Consider the following 21,522-nt stretch of genomic DNA (forward strand, 5'->3'; position numbering starts at 1 on the left):
AGATGCCCACCTGGTTGTCCTATGATAAGCTGCCCTCCCATGGTCCCAACCAGAGAGACAATGATCTAGCAATCCCTTCTGCCATGGGGTCAAGTAATTACAGGTGACTGCTGGCCAAACCTTCAAGGGAAAGCTCTGGGGAGGGGTAGTGTGACCATCTGCAATGAGGAGTCAAACAAACTCTTCCCAGCACTGTATCTGGGTCCACTGAACTCTGCTTAAATGTAACAAATCAATGGACACCGAGACATGTCATGGCTATTTCTGCATTGCACACCATGCCATTCAGAAACCCCAGCAAAAGCACAGGCCCTCTGAGCTAAAGGGAAATCGTCATCCATTGTTAGCAGTACAGGGCCCATGACACACAATTCTAAATCAGTCACATTAGGCAATTCAGTCCAGGCTCAACTTCCTTCTTTCATTCTCTATGGGGATCATTTCCTCAAGGGTTTTGTGTAGTCCTGTTTTTTCGTGTTGTTTTGTTTTTTAAATGTAACAGCACACTCTGGAAGTGGGAACTGAAGCAAAGAAGAAAGGTTTGCAGCCGTGGTCTATAGGGCCCAGCCCTTTGTGTAAGCATGAATGAGAACGTTATTTGTTTTTCTTGCAGGCATTAGGACACAGACACGTTTCCAAACATCGCTGAAGCAGCCAAGTTAAAGGGAGACAAATATTTCCAATTTCCACTTGCTACTGTAACATGGGTTTAATTTGAGAAGGAGGTGTTGCCAAAGTGCTTCAGCGTCAGGTGGCTGCATTGTATAATACAACACTCAACTCTGTGTTTCATTTCCTGTTTGAGAACTAAAAAATGAGCGTGCTGTAAAGTGCCATGTGTAAGGTTGCGAAGGTATTTATTAATCACCATTCTCGCGATCCATTTCTCGCACTTAATCTATTAGTGGATTTTATGGCGCTAATGTGATCTCACTAAGGGGACCGGTGGCTTTGTTGGAGTCGTTTTTCACAGCTGGCAATGGCTCTCTAAACATAAAATCCTCCTTTCGGCTGCTGACAAAACAGCAAAAGGCTTTCTTTACAAGCAAGCAAACAAGCAATCGTAGAGGAGTGAATTTTCAGGGCGGCACCAGATCAATGGTGTGCTTGATAGCAAATAAAGGAGATGTAGTGGCTGGAACAGTCAACTGGGAATCAGGAGAGCCTGGCTCTGGCACTGGCTTATTTTGTTACTTGGGGTAAGTCACTTTCCCCTCTCTGTGCCTCAGTTTTCTCATTCTATAAAATGGACATAATGATGCTACACCTCACCACCAGGCAATGCTGAGAGCTGTAATGGAAGCCTCCAAAACAGGTGCAGTCTGTCCCCTAATGCTGATTTTTGGGCGTCACATGTTAAGAAAGATTCAGACAAATCACAGCGAGTCCAGAGGAGAGCAACAAAAAGGATCAGAGGTTTAGAAAAGGAGAGGTTGAAATAATTGGGCCTGTTTCATCTAGAGAAGAGACAACTGAGGGAGGACCTGACAGCAGTCCTCAAATATGTTAAGAGCTGTTAGAAACAGGCTGGTGATCAACTGTCCTTCATGTCCACCGAGGGTAGAACAAAAAGGGCTTAATCTGCAGCAAGGGAGATTTAGGGTTAGCTATTAGGAAAAGCTTCTGAACTAAAGGATAGATACGCGCCGGCACAGGTTAGCGAGGGAGCTTGTGGAATCCCGTCACTGGAGGTTTTTTAGGGACAGGTTGGACAAACACCTGTCAGGGATGGTCTATATTTACTAGGTCCTGCTTCAGCGTAGGGGGCTGGACTTGCGGACTTCTCGAGGTCCCTTCCAGCCCAACATTTCTATGCTGCTTACCAGCATCTCAGGAGTGCGTGCGGGGCTCAGACGCCTTCCCGTTTTGTAAGTGATTTGTGATACGCAGCTCATTCGAGATAAACGACTGCAGGGCCATCTCGAAGAGCAGAGTGCTGCAACTTTTAACAACGAGAGGTCTGTGCCTTGCTATGACCCCGCTGCCCCTGACTCCGAGCAGGCCTTTCAGAGACTCTGCGAAAGTTGACTGAAACATTAGTTAATCTGCTTTTCGGCTTAATGAGTCAGATGCACAAATAGAAACCCCGGGTTGGAGAGACCATTGATCCACGGCACAATAATCACTGCCAAAGATTCTGCAGCTCATCAGCGAGGCTGCCATTCCTCCAGCCAGTTCTTTATCACGCACACTTTGCTAGAGAACGTACACATTAGCTGCCACCGCTGCCATGGGGGAAGGGAGAGGCAGTGGGAAGAGGCGTGGGGGCAGGAGGGGAGTATTCATTTACTGGCGTGTGCAGAGGCTTGTGTTAAAGTGACGCTGTCGGGAATTGAAAACCGCCCTCATCTGTATTAACACCAGCTCTTTGGATTAGGTAAACTGGAATAATTTTTTTTTTTTTTAAATCTCATTTACCCGATTTCGCTATTTAGGCCAGGCTATCGTAGCTCTAAACCCCATTACCATAGTATCTGAGCACCGCACAGTCTTGAACAAGTCTGCCCTCCCAACACCCCTGTGAGGTAGAGCAGGGCTGTTACCAGGCTATCACCCTAACCACTGGACCATCCTTCCTCTCTCGTTCTGCTGGGTTGCTCTGTGCACTGCAAGGGCCTCAATGAAAACATCTGGTCAGTTTCCCAGTTGTGCGGTGGGTCTCTATCGGGGATGCACCAGCAGAGTGTTGCAGGGTACAGGTCATAGTGAGCACCTGGTCATTGTGATTTGGAAAGCCCTTTTGGAAAACGTCGCTGAGATGAGTCGATTTCTGGATTTGGAAATGGACAGGGATGCTGTAGTATCTGATGTGTAAAGTCTGCAGCAAAAAGTGAGTGACAAAGAAATTGCTGGAGCAATAAAACCCTATGGCCTGGTTTGCACTAGGAAATTAGGTTGGTGTAACTACCTCGTTCAGGGGTGTGAAAAACCCTCGTCCCTGAGTGATGCAGTTAATTAACCTAACCCCTCAGTGTAGACAGTGACACCCCCTCCCGTTGGCGTAGGCAGCGCCGTCACTGAAGCGCGACTGGTGCGCCGCTACAGCATTTTAAGTGTAGACGAGACCTAATTAATTAGAAGCAGACTGTTTCGTAGTGACTTTTGCACCTTGAATCAACTGTCTCTCATATCCACTGTTCCCACTGTACAGACTTGCTGTGGCGATCTAACTCCCAGTGTGAACGGCCACTCTATTCCCAGGCATGGAGAAGTAGGTTCGCTCCGTGCTGTATGCAAGGGGAACATCCTCCCTCCCACCAAGCTCCAGGCTCAGGGTTTATTTTAAGCTATATGTATCATGGAGAGATGAAAGGAGGTGGATGTCACAGGGGGGGAGGAAAGCAAGTTTGTCCCACTCCTGCTGTCAGTGCACAGCAGGGAAAAGCACTGAGGATCCCCCTAACACAGCGCAATCCCAGGAGCACTGGGCATTCGGGTGTGTGGACAATATATGCCCTGGCAGCATTGCCGGCTTGCAACAGCTTCTCCCTATAGGGCTGGATGGGTCTAAGGAGTCTGAGCCATAGACATGCTGCCCGCCACAACAGGGACTGGAGAAAGTTTGGCAGGCAAAGCGCGTGTTGACTGGAGAGCAGCTGTTCGATATCTGAACAGCTGCTGCCTAGGCCCCCAAAGAGTGTTTTACCTACCCATTACTAAGGTGTTAAACTAAAAATGAGTGCTCAGTATCCTAAGAATGAAAGCAGCTCATTTTCTGTAGCCTGCTGGACAAGATACAGATACACAAGATCCAGACTGGCAGAAACCTGTTACTTCATAAGTCAGAAGAATCCACTGCCAATCCTTGGAACTCGTCTCCCTGAAAACTGGAACTAAAATAACTAAACAGGTTGCAGCTCACACCTCTAATTACTTCACTGCCAGTCTGTGTGCTGGCTTAAGTTAGCTCCTTATATTTCAGAGTAAGAATGTCCACGCAGACTTCTACTGAAATAATTACCGGTGTGTATCACAACTGCTGAGCAGTGCCCACGTCATCCTTGGCTTACAGAGAAGTTTGATGGTAAGTTTCCACTAGTAAGTGGTACATCTGCTGATGAGTTTCCTTGAGTTAATCTGAGCTGAAGTGGAACTGCTGTGGCTCTAATGCCACTGATGACCAAAGAAACCCAACCTCTGCTGGAACTCACTCTGTGTTTTTGAGTCTCATTTCATGCGAGGGAGAATTCAGGGGCAGAAAGAACCTGAGAAGGGCAATGAGGAAGCAGGGCAGAGAACAGAAGCGCCAGGAAAGAGCTTTATGCCACTGGCTGACTTTCAAATGTCTAACAAGTATTCAGATCTAACAGCACTGTCACATCCCATTCGTCAGGGCAGTGATAACGTTTCACTGCCGGGATGCTAGAGAAGTAATGTGTTATGAGCTGCAGGCCTCCCGCCATTGGTGATAACAAATAATCAGAATGTTCTTGTGCTGCCTGCAAGGAGACAAGCTGCTTTCCTCTAATCTCCCTTTGTCACCCTGAGCCCCCATGGGCAGGGTCCATCCCTTCTTGAAGGGCTGGAGAGTGACCAGCAGATGTTAGGATGATCATAAGTGAGCAATTGTGATAGCTGCCTTCTTGGCCAGCGCACCGGGGACCTGCAGAGCTAGCTAGCTTGAAAGCCAGGCTGCCCTAGCTGCTGGTTGTGGAGCAGCTATGGGGGGGAAGCTGTAACACAGCCCCACCAGTCAGTTACACAATAACACCAAACAACAATACTCTGCAGGGACTGCCACAGGGTCACCTGCCTTTTTGAGGGCTGGGGGCTGGCCAGCCCCCATTTATTTATCAGGCCCAGCTGGGAACACCCATCAGGTGTTTCTTATAAAGGGCTAAGAGAGCACAGCCCCTGCAGGGGGCCCTGGAGCAGAGGGGACTGAAGGAAAGGGTGTGTGTCTTCCTAGCAGTTTGGCGTCAGAAGCCAGGGAACTGTAGTCCAGGGTGGGTGGAGCAACTATTTTGGGTTTCATGTTTTGACTAAGTTTTTTGTTTGAAGGCTAAAGCTGTGCCCAGAAAGAGACTTGGGGCATGGTGGTAAGTTCTTCCTAGGCAGGTCAAGAAAGCCAACCTGCATGAGGGGAAACTGAGGCAGGAGCTGGCTTTGAGCTAGATGGGGTAAGGAAGACATGAAATCCTCTCCGTGGGCTGTGGCTAATATGATAGAAACAATACAGTAAATGACCCACTCTTGTGAAATTCAAACAGACAAAACAATTGAGGCGAGGGGGCACTATGAGATAATCCATATAGACAACAGTGGTAGTAACAAAATGCCCTTGGAATGCAACATCTTTCAGGTGATTCTGACACCTGGGGAGATCTGGTCTGACACCGGGGAGGCAGTGAGCTGAGAGGATTTACGGCCAGGCCAGCGTGTTCAATCACCTGGTCTGACCTGCTGCCTAGCACAGGCCAGGGAATCTTAATCCTGCATCTTGTCCAATAACCCGTGGTGAGCTAGAGCATCCATCTGAGACCGAGACATCCAGCTGTGATTTACAGAATTCATGTGGAGACTCTGTCACACCCGGAGGTATGCTGGGATGCAAAAATTGTACCTTGTTCCCATTTTGAAGTTGTTTAGCTTCGGCTTCCAGAGACTGGCTCTTTTGTTTGGTCTTTATCTGCTGGACTGGAGAGCTGTCTACCATCAGCAATCATCTCCCCAGGTAGGGACTTACGGACTGCGACCAGCTCCCCTGGTACTCTCAACAAGTTAGAAAGGTCTAGTTCCTTGGGCACGTCTACACCACCCTGCGAACCCAGTCTGTGGGGGTTGTGGACTTGGCTGTTTCCATCCAAGTGAGCGTCCACAGTGCCTTGTAAGCGTGGTTAGCAGTTGCCAGACCCGGGTTTCAGAACCATGCTAACGTGTCCATACTGCGCTATGCAGACCTTCTGACTCCGGTCCGCGGCTGGACTTGGTGCGCACTGCGAAGTGACAGGATGTGGACCCAAGTCACAGCGGGGCTCAGGCTCTGGCCCACTCCCTACCAGCATCCTGGGAGCTGGGTCCTAGTGCTGCTGACCCGAGTAAGACTGATTTGTGTGTGGATGGAAGCGGGGGCCTGGGCTGAAACCTAAGTCTGCTCTGGGCTTAACCTGCAGTGTAGACATACCTTAAGTCTCTCACTCTGAGGCAGGTTTTCCAGACCTTGAATCACATTCACAGCCATTCTCTAAACCAGGGGTTCCCCATCTTTTTGGCTTGAGGGCCACAAATATGTTTACAACCCTGAAGGGCCACCAGTCTATCAACCCATGAAAAACGTACTGACGTACACACCAGTAAGGACTACAAACCACGCTCTATTTAAGTAAACATTTTGATGCTGCTGTGCTCATTTTTACGTTCACTCTTTTATGCCTACAAATGACTCGCCGTGTGTCACACACTCGCAGACCAAGCACTCGTGACTGTCGCTACACACTGAAAGACACGGCCTGGCAGCTAAGTCACGGTGGGCGGCCTGCTAAGTGCGGGCCAAACCATAAGGCACTACAGCCAGACGGAAGGAGTTCAGCGAGGAGGCTGCCTTCCTGCTGATCTCCCGTCCCCCTGGCTGCAGCAGGCAAATTGCATGCGTCCTGTAGCCCTGCGCGCTCCACCTGGGTCTCTAGACAGCAGCTCCCTTCTGCAGCCAGGGAGACGGGAGATCAGTGCTTCCCATCCTGTGGCTCCAGCAGGGACCCCAGCACCTACGGACCCAGGCGGAGCACTTTGCTGTGCTCCCTGCAACAGCCAGGGGAGGGCAGCGCTGATCTCCCATCCCCTTGGCTGTAGCACGGAGCCTGCACCGGCCTTGTAGCCCCGTGGCAATGTGCACCGCCTGGGTCCTTAGGCAGCGGCTCTCTTCTGCAGCCAGCGGGAGGGAAGTGGCAGGCCACTTTGAAAGCCCCCGTGGGCCACAGGTTGGGTACCACTGCTCTAAACCCTCTCCAGCTTCTCTACCTCCTTTTGAAGTATGGACTCCGGAACTGGGCACAGTGTAACAGTCACACCGATCCCATATACAGAGGTAATATCTCCCTATTCCTACTCAATAGTCTCCTGCTTTATATACCCAAGGATCACCTGTTCTAGCCACAGCAATCACCTGATTGCCAGGCAACCCAGACCCCGGTTGGTGGATGACAGATACCAGAACCAGGCTGACAAGGATTTAAAAGGGTTTTTTTAAAAAAAGGCAGGTCTAGTCTCAAGAAAGGAAGACGGGGGAGGACCTGATAGAGTGTTAAGGACTGTTATGAAGAGGACAGTGATCAATTGTTCTCCATGTCCACCAAGGATAGGACAAGAAGTAATGGGTTTAATCTGCATCAGGGGAGATTTAGGTCAGAAATTTTTGTCCTAAACTCTGACTCTAAGGGCAGTGGATCTGTGGAACAGGCTTCCAAGGGAGGTGGTGGAATCACTGTCACGGGGGTGTTTAAGAACAGGCTGGACAAACCCCTGTCAAGGACGGTCTAGGTTTACTTGGTCCTGCCTCAGCACAGAGGGGCTGGACTTGATGACCTCTTGAGGTCCCTTGCAGCCTGGCATTTCTCTGACTCTGTGTGTGACCTGTCTGTGCCTAGGGTAGGCAGCTGAAAATGCCAAGTTCAGGGCAGGCTGGAAAAGGGGAGCAGATTCTCCCAGCTCTGGTGGGTGACACTGAAGTCAGACTTCCCAACCAGCCACAAACAGTGCTTCTCATTCCCTACACTGGTTATCAGGAAGCTAAAACAAAATACACACAGCCCCCTTTACTGCATTTTGCTCTCAGGCTCCCAATCAGCCACTAGCTCCAGTAAAGAGATCAGTTATTTAAAACTCTATGCTCTTTACTAAAAAAGTTCTCCTGACCCCAAAGGGTCAGCCACAGCACCAGATCAATATAAGTTTGGATCTTACCCAAAATACTACATTGCCTGCCAATCCTTTAGTAACTAAAAGGAAAGGTTTATTGTAAAAGGAAAGAAACAAAGTATGAGAGAAATGTTAAATGATTAAAGCAATTAGATACATACAAGTGATTTGAAAGTCCATAATAACAGGTTTCCAGTAAAACTGTGGAGTTTGCAGGCTTGTATAATCCCTCTGGTGTACATCCAGCACCTGGATGGATCTCAGTCCTTTGATTCACAGCTTCAGTTGAAGATGAGTTGATTCAGAGGTAGGTGAAGGCTGAAGATTAAAGACTGACTACAGAGAAAACAATATGGATGTGGTGCAGCTGCCTTTTATGTCCGTTGGCCTTTGCCATGCTGCTTGTGGAAATGTACAGGAATAAGATGGAGTCCAGGGTCCCATGAGTAAGTCCTGGTGACTCATCAGGTGTAGCCCCTGGGTTCTTTCCCTGGGCTTACTGTATCTTTGAGTTCCCTTAATGGGCCATCAAACAGCTTATTGCTGCAGCCATCCTGTCTGGGGAGTCGACCAGACACATCAAACATGTCCATAACTTCCAGTACAAATATGAGACATGCACAGAAACAATATCCAGAGGGGTAGCTGTGTTAGTCTGTTTTCAGCAGAACAGCGAGAGTTCTGCGGCACCTTAAAGACTAACAAATGTAGGTGGGCAGAAACCCACTTCGTCAGATGCAATAATAAACAACATCATCCTCCTTAGCAAATGATAACCTTTCTAACGGTGCCTGCATGGCCTAGCTCAGGTGAATTATTGATGTTAAACAACATCATGAATGGGTCCCCTGACTCAGCCAATGTCACACTATGCAATAAGACAAAGGCCTGAGCTATTCCAGGCACTCACAGCCCAGAATCCTCCGTTCAAACCCTTCCTTCAGCACCGCAGCGCCACACACTGAGGTGCCCAAGAACGGGAGTGTCAGAAGGCAGCAAGCTGAGCGGGGAGCTGCCTACGCTAGCCAACAGGAAGCATCGAGAAGCGGGGTGCGGCCTAAGCCCCGCCCCTCAAAAGGGTGTAGGCCCCTAACTGTGGGCCGGAAGGAGGCCTCTCCCTCTGCTTGGGCTTCACAGCCGTGAATCCTGTCCTGGAGTTGGGTGCCCATGCCAGGTTTCTCATGCCAAACCGAGGAGGGGCCCATTTACAACGTTTATCCTAGTAGTTACAGCGTCCCCCAGGGTGTGGGAGACCCAGGCTCCCCTGGTGCAGCCCCCTCAGCTTGATGTGAAGAAGGGAGGTGAACTTGCCCCACTACCCCCTGGGCTAGAGGGAGCCTGGGGCAGGCTGTCTCAACCTCTCCCGTCAAAGCCGTTCTGCAGAAATAACGAAAGAATTACTGGAGCGGTGGGACGGGACCCTGCATCTCCCACCTCCTGGCAGGTTACAGAGTTGTTCTCCCTCTCTCTTCCCTCCATTTTTCTATCTGAAATGACGTCTTTCATATTTTAGATCAACTTTAATTTAAAAACAAACAAACAAAAAACACCCTTGAAAACAAAATGTTTCCTTCCGAGTGGAACTAAATGCTCCTGTTCTGATGGTTTGGGTTTTGCACAGCCCTCCCTGGGAGTAATGAGCTCCCAGCAGCCTCCGGTTCATCGACTCCAGAAATAATCTCAGTGCTAGCAACTCTCCCCCCGCCCCCAATCCTGCCAGATTAGAATTTCACAAACCCTTGTTTCAAATGACAGGGAATGAACAATAGTCTCTTCGACTGTCACACATCCAGACCTGAAGGCGGGGGTACTGCCAGGGATTCGTTATGCCAGTGAGTCACATGGAGGATCACAGACCGACTTAACGGCAGCAAAACAACTTGTCTAGCACAGTCCTGCTTCTGGCCTAGGCTGCACAAATCAGCTGTTAGCCTGATTCACCCACATTGCCAGCACCGTGTACAGACAGCTGGCAGGGGATGTGTACAAAGACCATGGATGCACCCAGGGAACTTCCTCTGGGCAATTACTTCCCACTTGTCTCCCCTTCTGCTCTGGAACGCAACAGGATTTTAGACAGTTTAATTTCACCCTCTGGGCTGGGCTGGCCACTCTGAATGGGAGCAGAACTCTCCAGCCGGCTGTCACGTTCTCATCCTAAATCCCAAAGGTATGCTTGCCATGTGCAGATCCCACGCCCTGTCTTCAGTCTTGCATTATCCACTCAGACAGCACAAAACACCAGCTACTTAGGGCAGACAACGTTACAGGACAAATGAGAATTTCTGTGCACAGATTTTTTAGCCATTGGTTGTTACCGTAAGTACTAGTAATGAGCTCCAGTGGGTCTGGGTCTTATCTATACTAAGGCCTCGTTGCACTACAGGCTTTAAAGTGAGTATACAGTACATTTATATTCACTTTAACGCCCCTTTACACTGCTAGGTCTGTGTACAACAGCCTTCCTGTAAATAACAACCAGGCCCTATGTCTCTTATGGACTTCATTAATAAGATCAATCCAGGGACAGTCACAGATGGACAAAGCAGTTTGGATAAAATAAGTTCGTTATCTCTTGGGATTGGGAAAAGCTTTGGCTAATACTATTCTTCATTTTCAAACATGTCCTGGTTCTGATCCGGATGGGGGGCAGAAATACCAAAATTCTGAAAGGAAGTCTGTTTATATGCCATTTTCAGCCCCTACATCCCATTGAAATTTTATGTTTTACAGTGAACATCCAAATCAACAAAGCAGCCAAAATGTATGCACATGGCTCCCCGTGTAATTCTGCAACCAACTCTTTCGGTGCTGAGATTTCCTATTTGTAGCCTGCGATACCATAGCGTTTGTACGTGACAGATACGGTTTAAACATCTGACTCAACGGTTCTCAAGCTATGGGCTGTGAGCAAGCACTCTGTCCACAAGGCTGGTTTTGTCACAAAAATAAAGCAGCAGCCTTCATCAGCGATGGCAGCAGCTACTCAGAGCCAAGACTTGATGCTTTCAGGATTTGCAGAGATTTTTCTGATCAGCAAGTTTCTTTCTTCTCCCTGCCCCCAAATAAAAACAACCCGCCCCCCCCCCCCCCCCACCAAATCCCTCCCCACCTGTGCTTGCTCTGTGTATTTCTTGGTTGTCAGGTGTGTCTTAGGTGAAAATTCAACAGTAATCAGATTTGCTGCTGAAATGAAAAACTGGAGCAAACCCACAGGGAGAATTGAAATTTCCCTGGAGAGTTTGAAGCAAGGGGGGGGGGGGGGGGGCAGTACCAGGAAGAGAGAATGAGGGGCTCAGAAATAAGAGCGGGAGAAGTATGGGAGTAGCATAACAAAGAGTAGCATAGCAGCCTCATTAGGGTAGGTTCGACAACTCCAAGAAGTACAGGGAGGCTGTGAAAACAGGACTGTGGGGTTGCTACAGGAAAGGGTCTCTCCAGCTCTCTCCTTAGCAGTGACCCAACACAGGAAAACAGTTGCCAATGCCCACTCCACAAGTCAAACTACAGACTCACCCTTTGCTCTTGTGTGGCGACAAAGGTCTGAAATCCAGGGGCCACTCCGAACCCAAGCTCTTGGACGAAGGGTGGCTCAGACTGGCTGTGGATCTGAACTTTGACTCCAGCTTCAAATGTAGTTTCCTCTAAAAAGAGAAGCAGGAATGCTAAGTAACCAGAAGAATAACAGGTTAGCGAACTGGCAGCCCTGGCTGAGGGTCGCGTGCAGAGTTAAAAGCGTGCTCGTGCGTCGGACCGTGTTTGGAATCATTACTGCAATTATTCCTTCTCTCCCCAAAGGGATGGAGAATTCATCATGCTGGCAAATGCGCTGCTCGGAGAGGAGGGGGGAAATCGCCATGTGCTACTTGTCAGCTCAGTAGCTTTTCATTGCTGGGATCTTTGGTGGACCCCATGGGAGAGAATCAGGACCAGCCTTTGGGGTGAGCTGAGCAGATTTTGGATTTGTCATTTGGGGGGTGGATCCCAGCTCACATCTGCAGATGCTGTGGATGGCCACTGCAACATCAATAGCCTCTCCAGACTCTCTGAGTGCAGAGCTGCCTGTTCTACGGGCTTCTTCCCCCTTGGGTAGCAGCCTCTAAAACTCCAAGGTGTGCAAGAAGGTTTCTATGGATGAGGAGAGGCCCTGTGCAAATAAGCTGGCCTGTCTCCTGGAAAGGCCCGGCCGCTGTCCAGACAATCTCTGTCTCTTTCTGAGGTTTGAGGTACCCAAGAGGCCACAGCTATTTCCTACCAGGCAGAAATCTGGTTTGAAATATATTTCCCTCATTACATAAGGTTACTCCCCCAGCCCATGCCATAAGGTATGTCTACACTAATGGTGGCGTGTAGAGCCCAGCCCAGCTATCACAGGTATAAGTAGTATAAATAGCCATGTAGACGGCAAGGCACTGCTTTGAAGGGTAGTGTAGAATAAAGACACACCTGAACCCTAGGGTATGTACCCTACGTGGCTCTCTACATGCCCAAACAATGCCTCACATGTCTACACTGCTATTTTTAGCAGCGTAGTGTCCCACAACCTCCCACTGCTGAATGGCTCTGGTGGTGGGGAAAGACTTTGGCAGCACCACACTGCCAGAGCTTTTCCCCACTGCCTCCCTCCTGCCAGAGCTTTTCACCTGCCATGTGTAGCTACATGTATCCTGGGTGTCCCCACAAGCGTAGACAAGGCCTTAGGTTGCAAAGTCAAGCACTTAAAATTTAGGAAATGCTAGGTTTGTGGCTGCCTGTATAGCTTTGATTCTTCCATCCTGTGTGTCCGTCATGTGAACTGAAGAAGGCGGGGGGGCTGTGGAAAATATACTGTGTGATCATGTCATTAAAGACCAGGGGTAAGATTTTCAAAGGTCTCAGTGATGTAAGAGTGAAAGTTCCATTTTTAAAGATTAGGGACTGTTTACACATGAAAATTAATCCAGAATAAAGTAGGGTGTGAATTTAAAGCAGATTAACTATTCCTGACTAATTCAATGTGTGGAGGCTCTTATTCCAGAATTACAGTGCCTTATTCTGAATTAGCTTAATCCATTTCCAAACTGGATTAAACTAACTTGGATTAACACTTATATTCTAGAATAACTCCCTGTGTAGACAGACCGTAAGGCACTTAGGAGTTAAATTCCATTGATTTACACTAACTGGGCATTGGGGAAACGGGGGGCAACTAGTCCAGCATGCTCGGAAACCTGCGTACGCAATTTCCCTACAATGAACATAAATGTTTAAGAATACTGGCTGGCTCTCCTGATTATACAGATTGTTGGGCTTCCCCAAGGCACAATCAGCTCAGCGGAGCTGCAGGCAAGCAACGAACAGAGCTCAGGTGCGCTGCAGAATTACAGCTGACCATCAAGCTAAGCAAGAATTTCAGCTTGCAGGGGTTCAGAAAACCAAGGTTTCAGGATTTTGCACGTCCAGCGTTGGACTTCAACATCTAATGGTCATGGGCGATTTCAAGCTTGGGACGTCAGCATGGTACTTTCCACTAGATTCACAATAAACCCATGTACTTGGCTGATAGTTTCAACGTCATGGCGATGTGAGCGTTCTGAACAGAGCCATCCAGGGATTGGTGCCACCCCCAGGACTACCATGAGATGTTCAGAAGCTCCCCCATCCCTGCCTTCACAGCTCACTCTGGAAAGATGTGTTAAGTGGAACATTAACGTTGATATGTAAACCCACATGAGGCAGGAATTCACAAATTATCACCTTACTCCCCTTCTCCCTCCCTTTAGACTTTCTCCTCTTTTGCACTCTACTTTAGTCAGTTCGGTGGATAGTGACGTGACGTGATAGGACGTGAGAAGGTGCAATTTGTAAAGTAGTAATGGCTGAGAGCGACGTTGAGGGGTAGGGGCAGAATTAGGGGACGGTTCTTTAGATACGAGTGCCATGTGGCATGGAGATGCAATTGTGGGCACATCATGTTATGCAAGAGGGACTCAGGGGTCCTCTATTCACCACTGGTGGTACTGCATCCAGAGCACCACTTTCAGTTCTAGGCACGGACAAACTGGTGGCAGCTCAGTAAAGAGCAACCGATGTAATGAGGAGCTAGAGAAATTGATTTGGAAGGAAAGGCTAAAATTGCCAACAAGATGCACCCGCATAAGAACAGTCGGTGCATAAGGCACCAAACGTAAGAGTCTCAGAGTCATCTACACATCTGAAAGAAGGTTGGAGCAAGCCCCACCTTTCATGCTCTGGGTGGTAGATCCAAGGACAATGAAGGCATAGCCCAACGAATACTGCTGACCAAAAATCTCTCTCTTGAGTGCACTGAGCATGCACTTACCAACAATGGATATATATATATATATATATATATATATATATATATATATATATATTCAAAACTAAGGAACACAAAGCAATTGTCCATGTAGGATGTTGCTTTCTCCCTCACTCCACCTACTTTGGCTACCATCCCTTAGAGTTTTTCCTTCATTTTATTAATAGCTATTATTTTTTAATTATACTTTGTTTAAACCGAAGTATCTTTACTGGTGCAAATCTGGAATAGCTCCATGTAAACGTAACACCAATGTAAATGAGAGCAGAAGCTTGACCCTCTCTCTTCCCAATCACCTTCCCTCCTCTCCTGGGGACATTTTTGTCTCTCGTCTCTGTTGGAAGGACATTGCAAAGAAGCTTGTTTCACATTTGGGTCCTGCACGCCATGAAGCGAGGCTCTTGATTTCTCATACTGGAGGTCCTCCATAAGTTCTGACTCCCTGGCAATTACAATGACTAGGGTAGTATTACATCATGGCTTTGTTTTTTTTAAATAGGCTTCACAGCATGCAAGACCTTTAAGTATCAAAAGGGGAAAGCTACTGTCTAAAATTTATCCCTGTGGGTCACCAATAAATCCTGATCATGAACTGACTCTGTAGGTTTGGGAAGTCAGGAGTTTTGTTAAACCGCCTACAGAATTCCCGCCTTTTCAGTGCTCAAATGCACTCATTCTCCTTTGACTTTCCTTACAATTCTTGCAGTGCCTAAAAGCACTGTCCGCTGGAGGTCCTGGGTCATGGTGTTGCTAAACTGCTTATTCATGCCCCGTGGGATCTCACAAGGTGCTTCAGTCATCACTGGGATTTTCTTTGTTCTAGTTTTCCAGAATCATTTCACTTCCTGGCAGAATTCTTCAGACATCACCACCTTCTTGTTTCTCTTTCTGTCTGTTGGAATGGCAATATCAGTTAAAATGATCTTGTTTGCCTTTTTTTCTACTGCAACTATGTCCGGCCTGTTTGCCTGAACTACTGGGTCTATGACAATTGCCAGATCTTATAAAATCTTAGCGTCTTCATTCTCTAGAGCGCTCATCATTCGGTGGGTGTGATACCGCCTGGCTTGTTTAAATCCGTACTTGCCACAGAGGCTCCAATTCAGACACTAGCCAACCTCATTGTGTCGGTTCATATATTCTCTCCCAGTCAGGCTCCTGCAGGTACTCAACACATGCTCCACTCCTTCATCCTTTTTGGCACACGTTCTGCAGTCCGGGGAGCAGTTCCGTTGGTCAGTTATGTTTCAAATATAATTAAGCCTTGAGGACTGACTGCTCTTTTGCACTCACAGTGAGGCATCCTTCTACACGACACAAGTTTGTTAAACTTGGATCACTAATAGGTTCAGTCGCTCTCCACCACTGCCTGTGCTCTGATTTCTATGTAAATCTTTTGAGTCTTTCTTTGGTTTCTCCTTTCTTTTATGCTTTGTTGGCCTGAGATGCACATTCAGCCATCACTTGTTACTGCGACCAGACGATCTTTTACTCTGGCTGACTCCTCATCTATTTCAATGTTATATTCTTCATTCTCAATTGCTTCTTCCACCAATAGCAGACCTTTTCCTCCATCACCTCATCAGATGTACGTCCTGTCCATGACTTGATGGATATCAAGTGGGGAATATCAAGTGAGGTACCACAGGAACCAGTTCTGTGTCTGGTTATGTTCAATATCTTCATCAATAATTTAGACAATTGCATACAGAGTACACTTATAAAATTTGTGGACGATACCAAGTTGTGAGGAATTGCTAGCACTTTGCAAGATAGGATTAAAATTCAAAATGATCTGGACAAACTTTAGAAATGGACTGAAGTAAATAGGATGACATACACTAAGGACAAATGCAAAGTACTCCACTTAAGAAGGAACAATCAGTTGCACACATACAAAATCGGAAATGACTACCTAGAAAGGTATACGGTAGAAAGGGATCTGTGAGGGTCATGGTGGATCACAAGCTAAATATGAGTCAACAGTGTAACGCTGTTGCAAAAAAACAAACATCATTCTGGGATGTATTAGCAGGAGTGTTGTGAGCAAGACACGAGAAGTAATTCTTCTGCTTTACTCCATGCTGATTAGGCCTCAACTGGAGTATTATGTCCAGTTCTGGGTGCCACATTTCAAGAAATATGGGGCCAAATTGGAGAAAGTCCAGAGAAGCGCAACAAAAATGATTAAAGGTCTAGAAAACATGACCTATGAGGAAAGAGTGAAAAAATTGGGTTTGTTTAGTCTGCAGAAGAGAAGACTGAGTGGGGACCTGATAACAGTTTTCAAGTACATAAAAGATTGTTACAAAGAAGAGGGAGAAAAAATGTTTTTTAACCTCTGAGTATAAGACAAGAAGCAATGGGCTTAAATTGCAACAAGGGTGGTTCAGGTTGGACGTTAGGAAAAGACTTGCTAACTGGCAGGGTGGTTAGGCACTAGAATAAATTGCCTAGAGAGATTGTGGAACTCCATCACTGGAGATTTTTAAGATCAGGTTAGACAAACATGTCAAGGAATGGTTTAGATAATACTTAGTCCTGCCATGAATGCAGGGGACTGGACTAGATGACCTCTCGAGGTCCCTTCCAGCCCCATGATTCTGATATTCATCACTCTGTGACTCACTAGGAGTCCTTGTTCGGATATCAGTTTTTTTCTTCTCCTCTTGATGCCACTTGATCACGCCAGCAATGTATGCTATTGCAAGCTTTGCCCACATATTAAAGGCTTGGATCAAATTCTTCGAGTCGAGTTTTGTCCTTAGAGTAGTTCTTATTCATCTGTGATGTTCTTTCCTCACTTCTATGATTTCCTTCTGCTCTAACTCTGACCGTTCCCTGATTCCAAGGTATTTGTAGAAGTCATGCTAAGAGATATCTTGGATAGTACCTTCATCAACTTGTATACCCTCGGATTGTAGCCGTTTGCCCCGCTTTACAAACTCTGCCGCACATTTAGCCAACCCAATCTGCAGCTTTATATCTCCACCAAACTTTCTACACGTCATCAGTCTCTGCCTCTCCTTCTGTGACCATCCACACAGTTTCAGATCATCCATGTATTACAAATGGTTAACTGGTTGTTGCTCTTTGCTGATAATGATAACAACAATTTATCCCATAGCAACAATTTATCCATGTTGGCGGTGGCATCACTGCCACAAACAGCTTTGGTGATAAGAAATCCCCTGAAAAGATTCCTCTTTTAATCTGGACCACATCAATGATGGTTTCTTCAAGGTAGTCGAGTGTTCTAGTTAATCACAGACTGCTGCAGAAAGGAAATGATCTTTGGAGAATCTTGCCCATTTTCAATGTCTTGATGATCGATGAATGTGAGATGCTGTCATATGCCTTTTGGTGGTCTACATACAACAGCTCTAATTTTTTATTTGCTATTATTGTTTATTATTTATTGCAGTAGCATCTAGGATCCCCATTCATGGACCAGCACTCCATTGCGCTAGGCGCAGTACAAACACAGAACAAAAAGACCGTCTCTGCACCAAAGAGCTTGCAATCTTATCTAAGTATAACACAGGAGACCGTGATAGGCAAGGAACTCAATCTATTTAGCTTAACATAGAGAACGTCAAGGGGTGATGATCACAGTCCCTAAAGTACCTTTATATTTGACAATGGGCTCTTCAATCTATCAGAGAAAGGGCTAACAGGATCCAAGGGCTGGAAGTTGAAGTTAGACAAATTCAGACTGGAAATATAAACTTACCTAGGGTTGGGTTGGATTCTCCATTACTGGAAATTTTTAAATCAAGATGGGACATTTTTCTAAAAGATCTGTGTAGTTCAAACAGGAATTAATTCAGGGAAACTCTCTGGCCTGTGGTATATGCATAATCACAGTGAACCCTTCTGCCTTAAAAATCTATGATAGCAGGTGAATACAGACAGATAGATGGAGGGTGGAACACAAGGAAACAGTGAGATGATGCTCATCTGCATGATGGGCAGCGGTCCCCGTGCACCAGTTGCCTATAATCTAGTTTTATCACAAAGGATTTTCAGCCTCCAGTTCCCGAGAGCTTAATTCTGAGCATTGTAAACCTGAGTGTCTCCCATAGGCTCAATTCTCTCTGCCGGTGGCAATGGCAAATTTTCCTTCCCATTCTGGAAACAAAGCCACAAACAAACACACTTCATGAGACTCTGGGGAACAGTCAATGTTAGTTTAAAAACCCTTTGAGCATGTGGCTGCTTGTCATTTTGGCAGCTTGAAACTTTATGCTTGATGGAGGGATGCACCTAGGGAGACCAGATGGCAAGTATGAAAAATCGGGACAGGGGGTGGAGGGTAATAGGAGCCTATATAAGACAAAGCCCTGAATATCCAGGCTTTCCCTATAAAATGAAGACATCTGGTCACCCTAGATGTATGTAGGGCTACATCTGGAGTTCCGGCATTGGGGGCATGTCTATACTGATTCCGCTGCGTCGGGCTCCACGGATCGACACAGCGGGATCGACTGAGTGTCCAGGGGAGACCTGCTCAGTCAATCCTGGAATTACTCTCCTTTCAACGCAGTAACTCCACCCCCAGAAAAGAGTAACGCTGTGTCGACCGGACGGCATTTCCCGTCGGCCCAGCGCAGTGAAGACGCTGCAGTAAGGGAGTGTAAGTAAGTCGACGGGAGATACGCATTCTACAGTATGTAGCTTGCGGATCTCCAGTTGACCCAGCACAGCAGTGTAGACCAGGCCTGTATCTCAGCAACCTTTATAGGAACAGCAGCCGGAGTGGCCTACTAATATTTAACCTTTTAAAACTCAGCCTTTTCTATGTCAACGTACAAAAACAATTCAAAGACAAACAAGAGTTATTAAAACCACTACCTTGCTGGGCCCTATATAATTCTGAGCAATCCTTGGGGTGGATGGTTATTTCTGAGGGTACTCAGCGGTGCTGGGTTCTGACTGGGGTAGAAGGACTTGCAACTAGTCCGAAGGAGACACGTTGCTTTATGAAGCATGGGTATGGAATACTCGTTGTACTGACTGATGCCTTTGGGGTTAGGATTATCTGTCCACCCTCAGAGTCTCATTTTGTACGCATTTTGTAAGGCAATTATACACTTTTGCTCAGGTTAACAAAAGTACATCCAGCTACATGATATAATTATTGCATGTAGTTATTATGTGCCACCAGTGCGCAAGTATATATATATATATAAAGCAGATCAGCCAACCAGAGCATGAAAGCAGCAGCAGAAAAAAAACCAAAAACATTTAAAAGCAATCAGATCTTGCTCAGAATTGGTCTCGTCTGAGTGGCTAGATGGGCACAATGGCAGAAACAGAGGAGGGAATTGCTGGTTACGTTTCCTTTCCCTCCCAACGTTCTGGGGCTGCCTGTGAGATAGAGAAACACTCTTTAGAGCTGACAATAGCAAGCAGAGGGCTGGGGGGGTTGGACTCCACCACTCTTAATGATTCCTCTGGAGCTGGTGTGAGGCTGACCATGATGAAAGCAGCTGTGTTTAAACTCTTTCTCAAAAAGATCTGATTAAAGGGCCCCTCTAATCACATCCTTCCTGTTCTAGGGACAGTTATTGAACAGGTAGTTATGGGGTATCTCGATTGCTACACCAAAAGCCTTTCAGATCACCGACTCCGACCTGCCGTACAGTGGTTTCATTCCTCTTTCTCAGGGTGTATCTACACTGCAACCAGGAGATGTGAGTGCAGAACATGTAGACATGCCTGAGCCAACTTTAATCTAGTTAAATCAAAACTAGCTTGAGTACCCACAGTGGGGAAGCGACGGCAGCATGGGCAGCAGCTGCTTGATATGTACCCAGGACAGGGTTAGCCTGGCTGCCATCTGATCTAGCTAGGTCAAAGCTAGCTTGGATAAATCTACAGGTGCTCTAATCAAAGCTCAGACTGCAGCATCACGGCACCCGCAGAGAGCCCCAAGGGTGGCAGTTAAGCCAGAGCTCTCCTGCCATCAATGGGGATTCTCCAGCTGAAGGACTTCACCCCTGGGTTTTCTCCCTCAAACAGTTCTCTAGAGCCTGCACCGAAAACATTTTAACACCACCTCCCTCCTGCAACTTCACAGTGACCAGGGAGCCGCCACCAATTCAGTGCCACACGCAGCCTCATGTGGGCTGAAACCAGACCACAAACCAGCGCTCAGCCACCCATTGGTCAACTCGAGATCTGCGGTCAGGAAGCCCTGCGCCACTCACCATCTTATTTCTGAATGGCCTACCCTGGTGGGCATCTCCAAGACCTGGCTAGCTGCCGCTGGAGACCAATCCACATTGAAAGAGATGGGTTCAAAAACCAGGCCTTGTCGTCAACAATCCTTATCAAAGTAGAGCCGAGTTCAAAAAAGAATCAGATACATTCACGGAGGATGGGTCCATCTATAGCTATTAGCCAAAATGCTCAGGGATGCAACCCCGTGCTTGGGGCAACCCTAAACCTCTGACTTCCAGAATCCGGGAGTGGAAGATCAGGGTGGATCACTCCAGAATTGCTCTGTTCTGTACTTTCTTCCTGAAGCTCTGGGACTGGCCACAGTTAGAGACAGGATCCTGGGTAGATTGACCATTGGTCTGACTCAGTATAGTAGCTCTTATATTCTTAACCTACATTTTCTCTGGTTTAATGCCATCCCATTATTTCTAATTACAGTCCCTTACACTCCCCTAAACACTACTTATCCCGGCCTGATTATCCTCCCCTTCCAACATTTGTAAGTAGCTACCATGCATGTCCCTTGGTAATTACCTTGCAAGCATCAGAAGATGGCATTTATTTAGTACACTTTATTGGAAAATGGGAACTGTTTTCTTGAAATTTTTTTGGTCCAAAATCATTCTATTTCTAAACCTTCCTCATACATCAACACCTCAAGCTTCTTAATCAGTTTGGTTCTTCTTCTTTGAGTTATCCACGATTATTTTTGACATGCACATATGATATATTGTGTTATGCATCTAGAAACAAACTATATCAAGCAAGCAGTAGACAGATAATTTACAAGTAACTATAATAGGCTTGTCAATTGTAGGACTTGTAACTTTAAATAGAAAGTCCTCACCTCTAATATGTATTAATTCTAGAGCTGCCTGTGAAATGTATTTTCCACACTGTGAAAAGTTTTTTGTCAAAAGAACAAACATTTTTTTTATGTTTTGGTTTTCAATTACCCAAAACAGGGAAATATTTATTGCTTGTCTTTAACTATAAAATGAAAAATGTAATTAAAAAATGAACATTTCCCCTGGCATTTCAGTTCCTACAAATTAGCCATTTTCCATCGAAAACTTTTGATGGGACATTCTTGGACCAGTCTTAAATATTTATGATACCTGTGA

General features: G+C 46.7%; 1 protein-coding gene across 4 annotated transcripts in view; it reads right to left on the reverse strand.

The window, feature by feature from the left end:
- ASIC2 (acid sensing ion channel subunit 2) overlaps nucleotides 1-21,522 on the reverse strand; it is a 900,906-nt gene that overhangs the window by 69,748 nt on the left and 809,636 nt on the right. For all 4 annotated transcript variants that reach the window (XM_067540972.1, XM_067540971.1, XM_067540969.1 and 1 more), the window contains exon 3: nucleotides 11,371-11,498. In XM_067540972.1, the coding sequence (XP_067397073.1) occupies nucleotides 11,371-11,498 (128 nt within the window). The remainder of the gene's footprint in view (nucleotides 1-11,370; nucleotides 11,499-21,522) is intronic.

This window comes from Emydura macquarii, unplaced genomic scaffold, assembly GCF_026122565.2.
Source record: "Emydura macquarii macquarii isolate MOO-44397 ecotype Brisbane River unplaced genomic scaffold, CSIRO-AGI_Emac_v2 contig_629, whole genome shotgun sequence".
Taxonomy (NCBI): domain Eukaryota; kingdom Metazoa; phylum Chordata; order Testudines; family Chelidae; genus Emydura; species Emydura macquarii.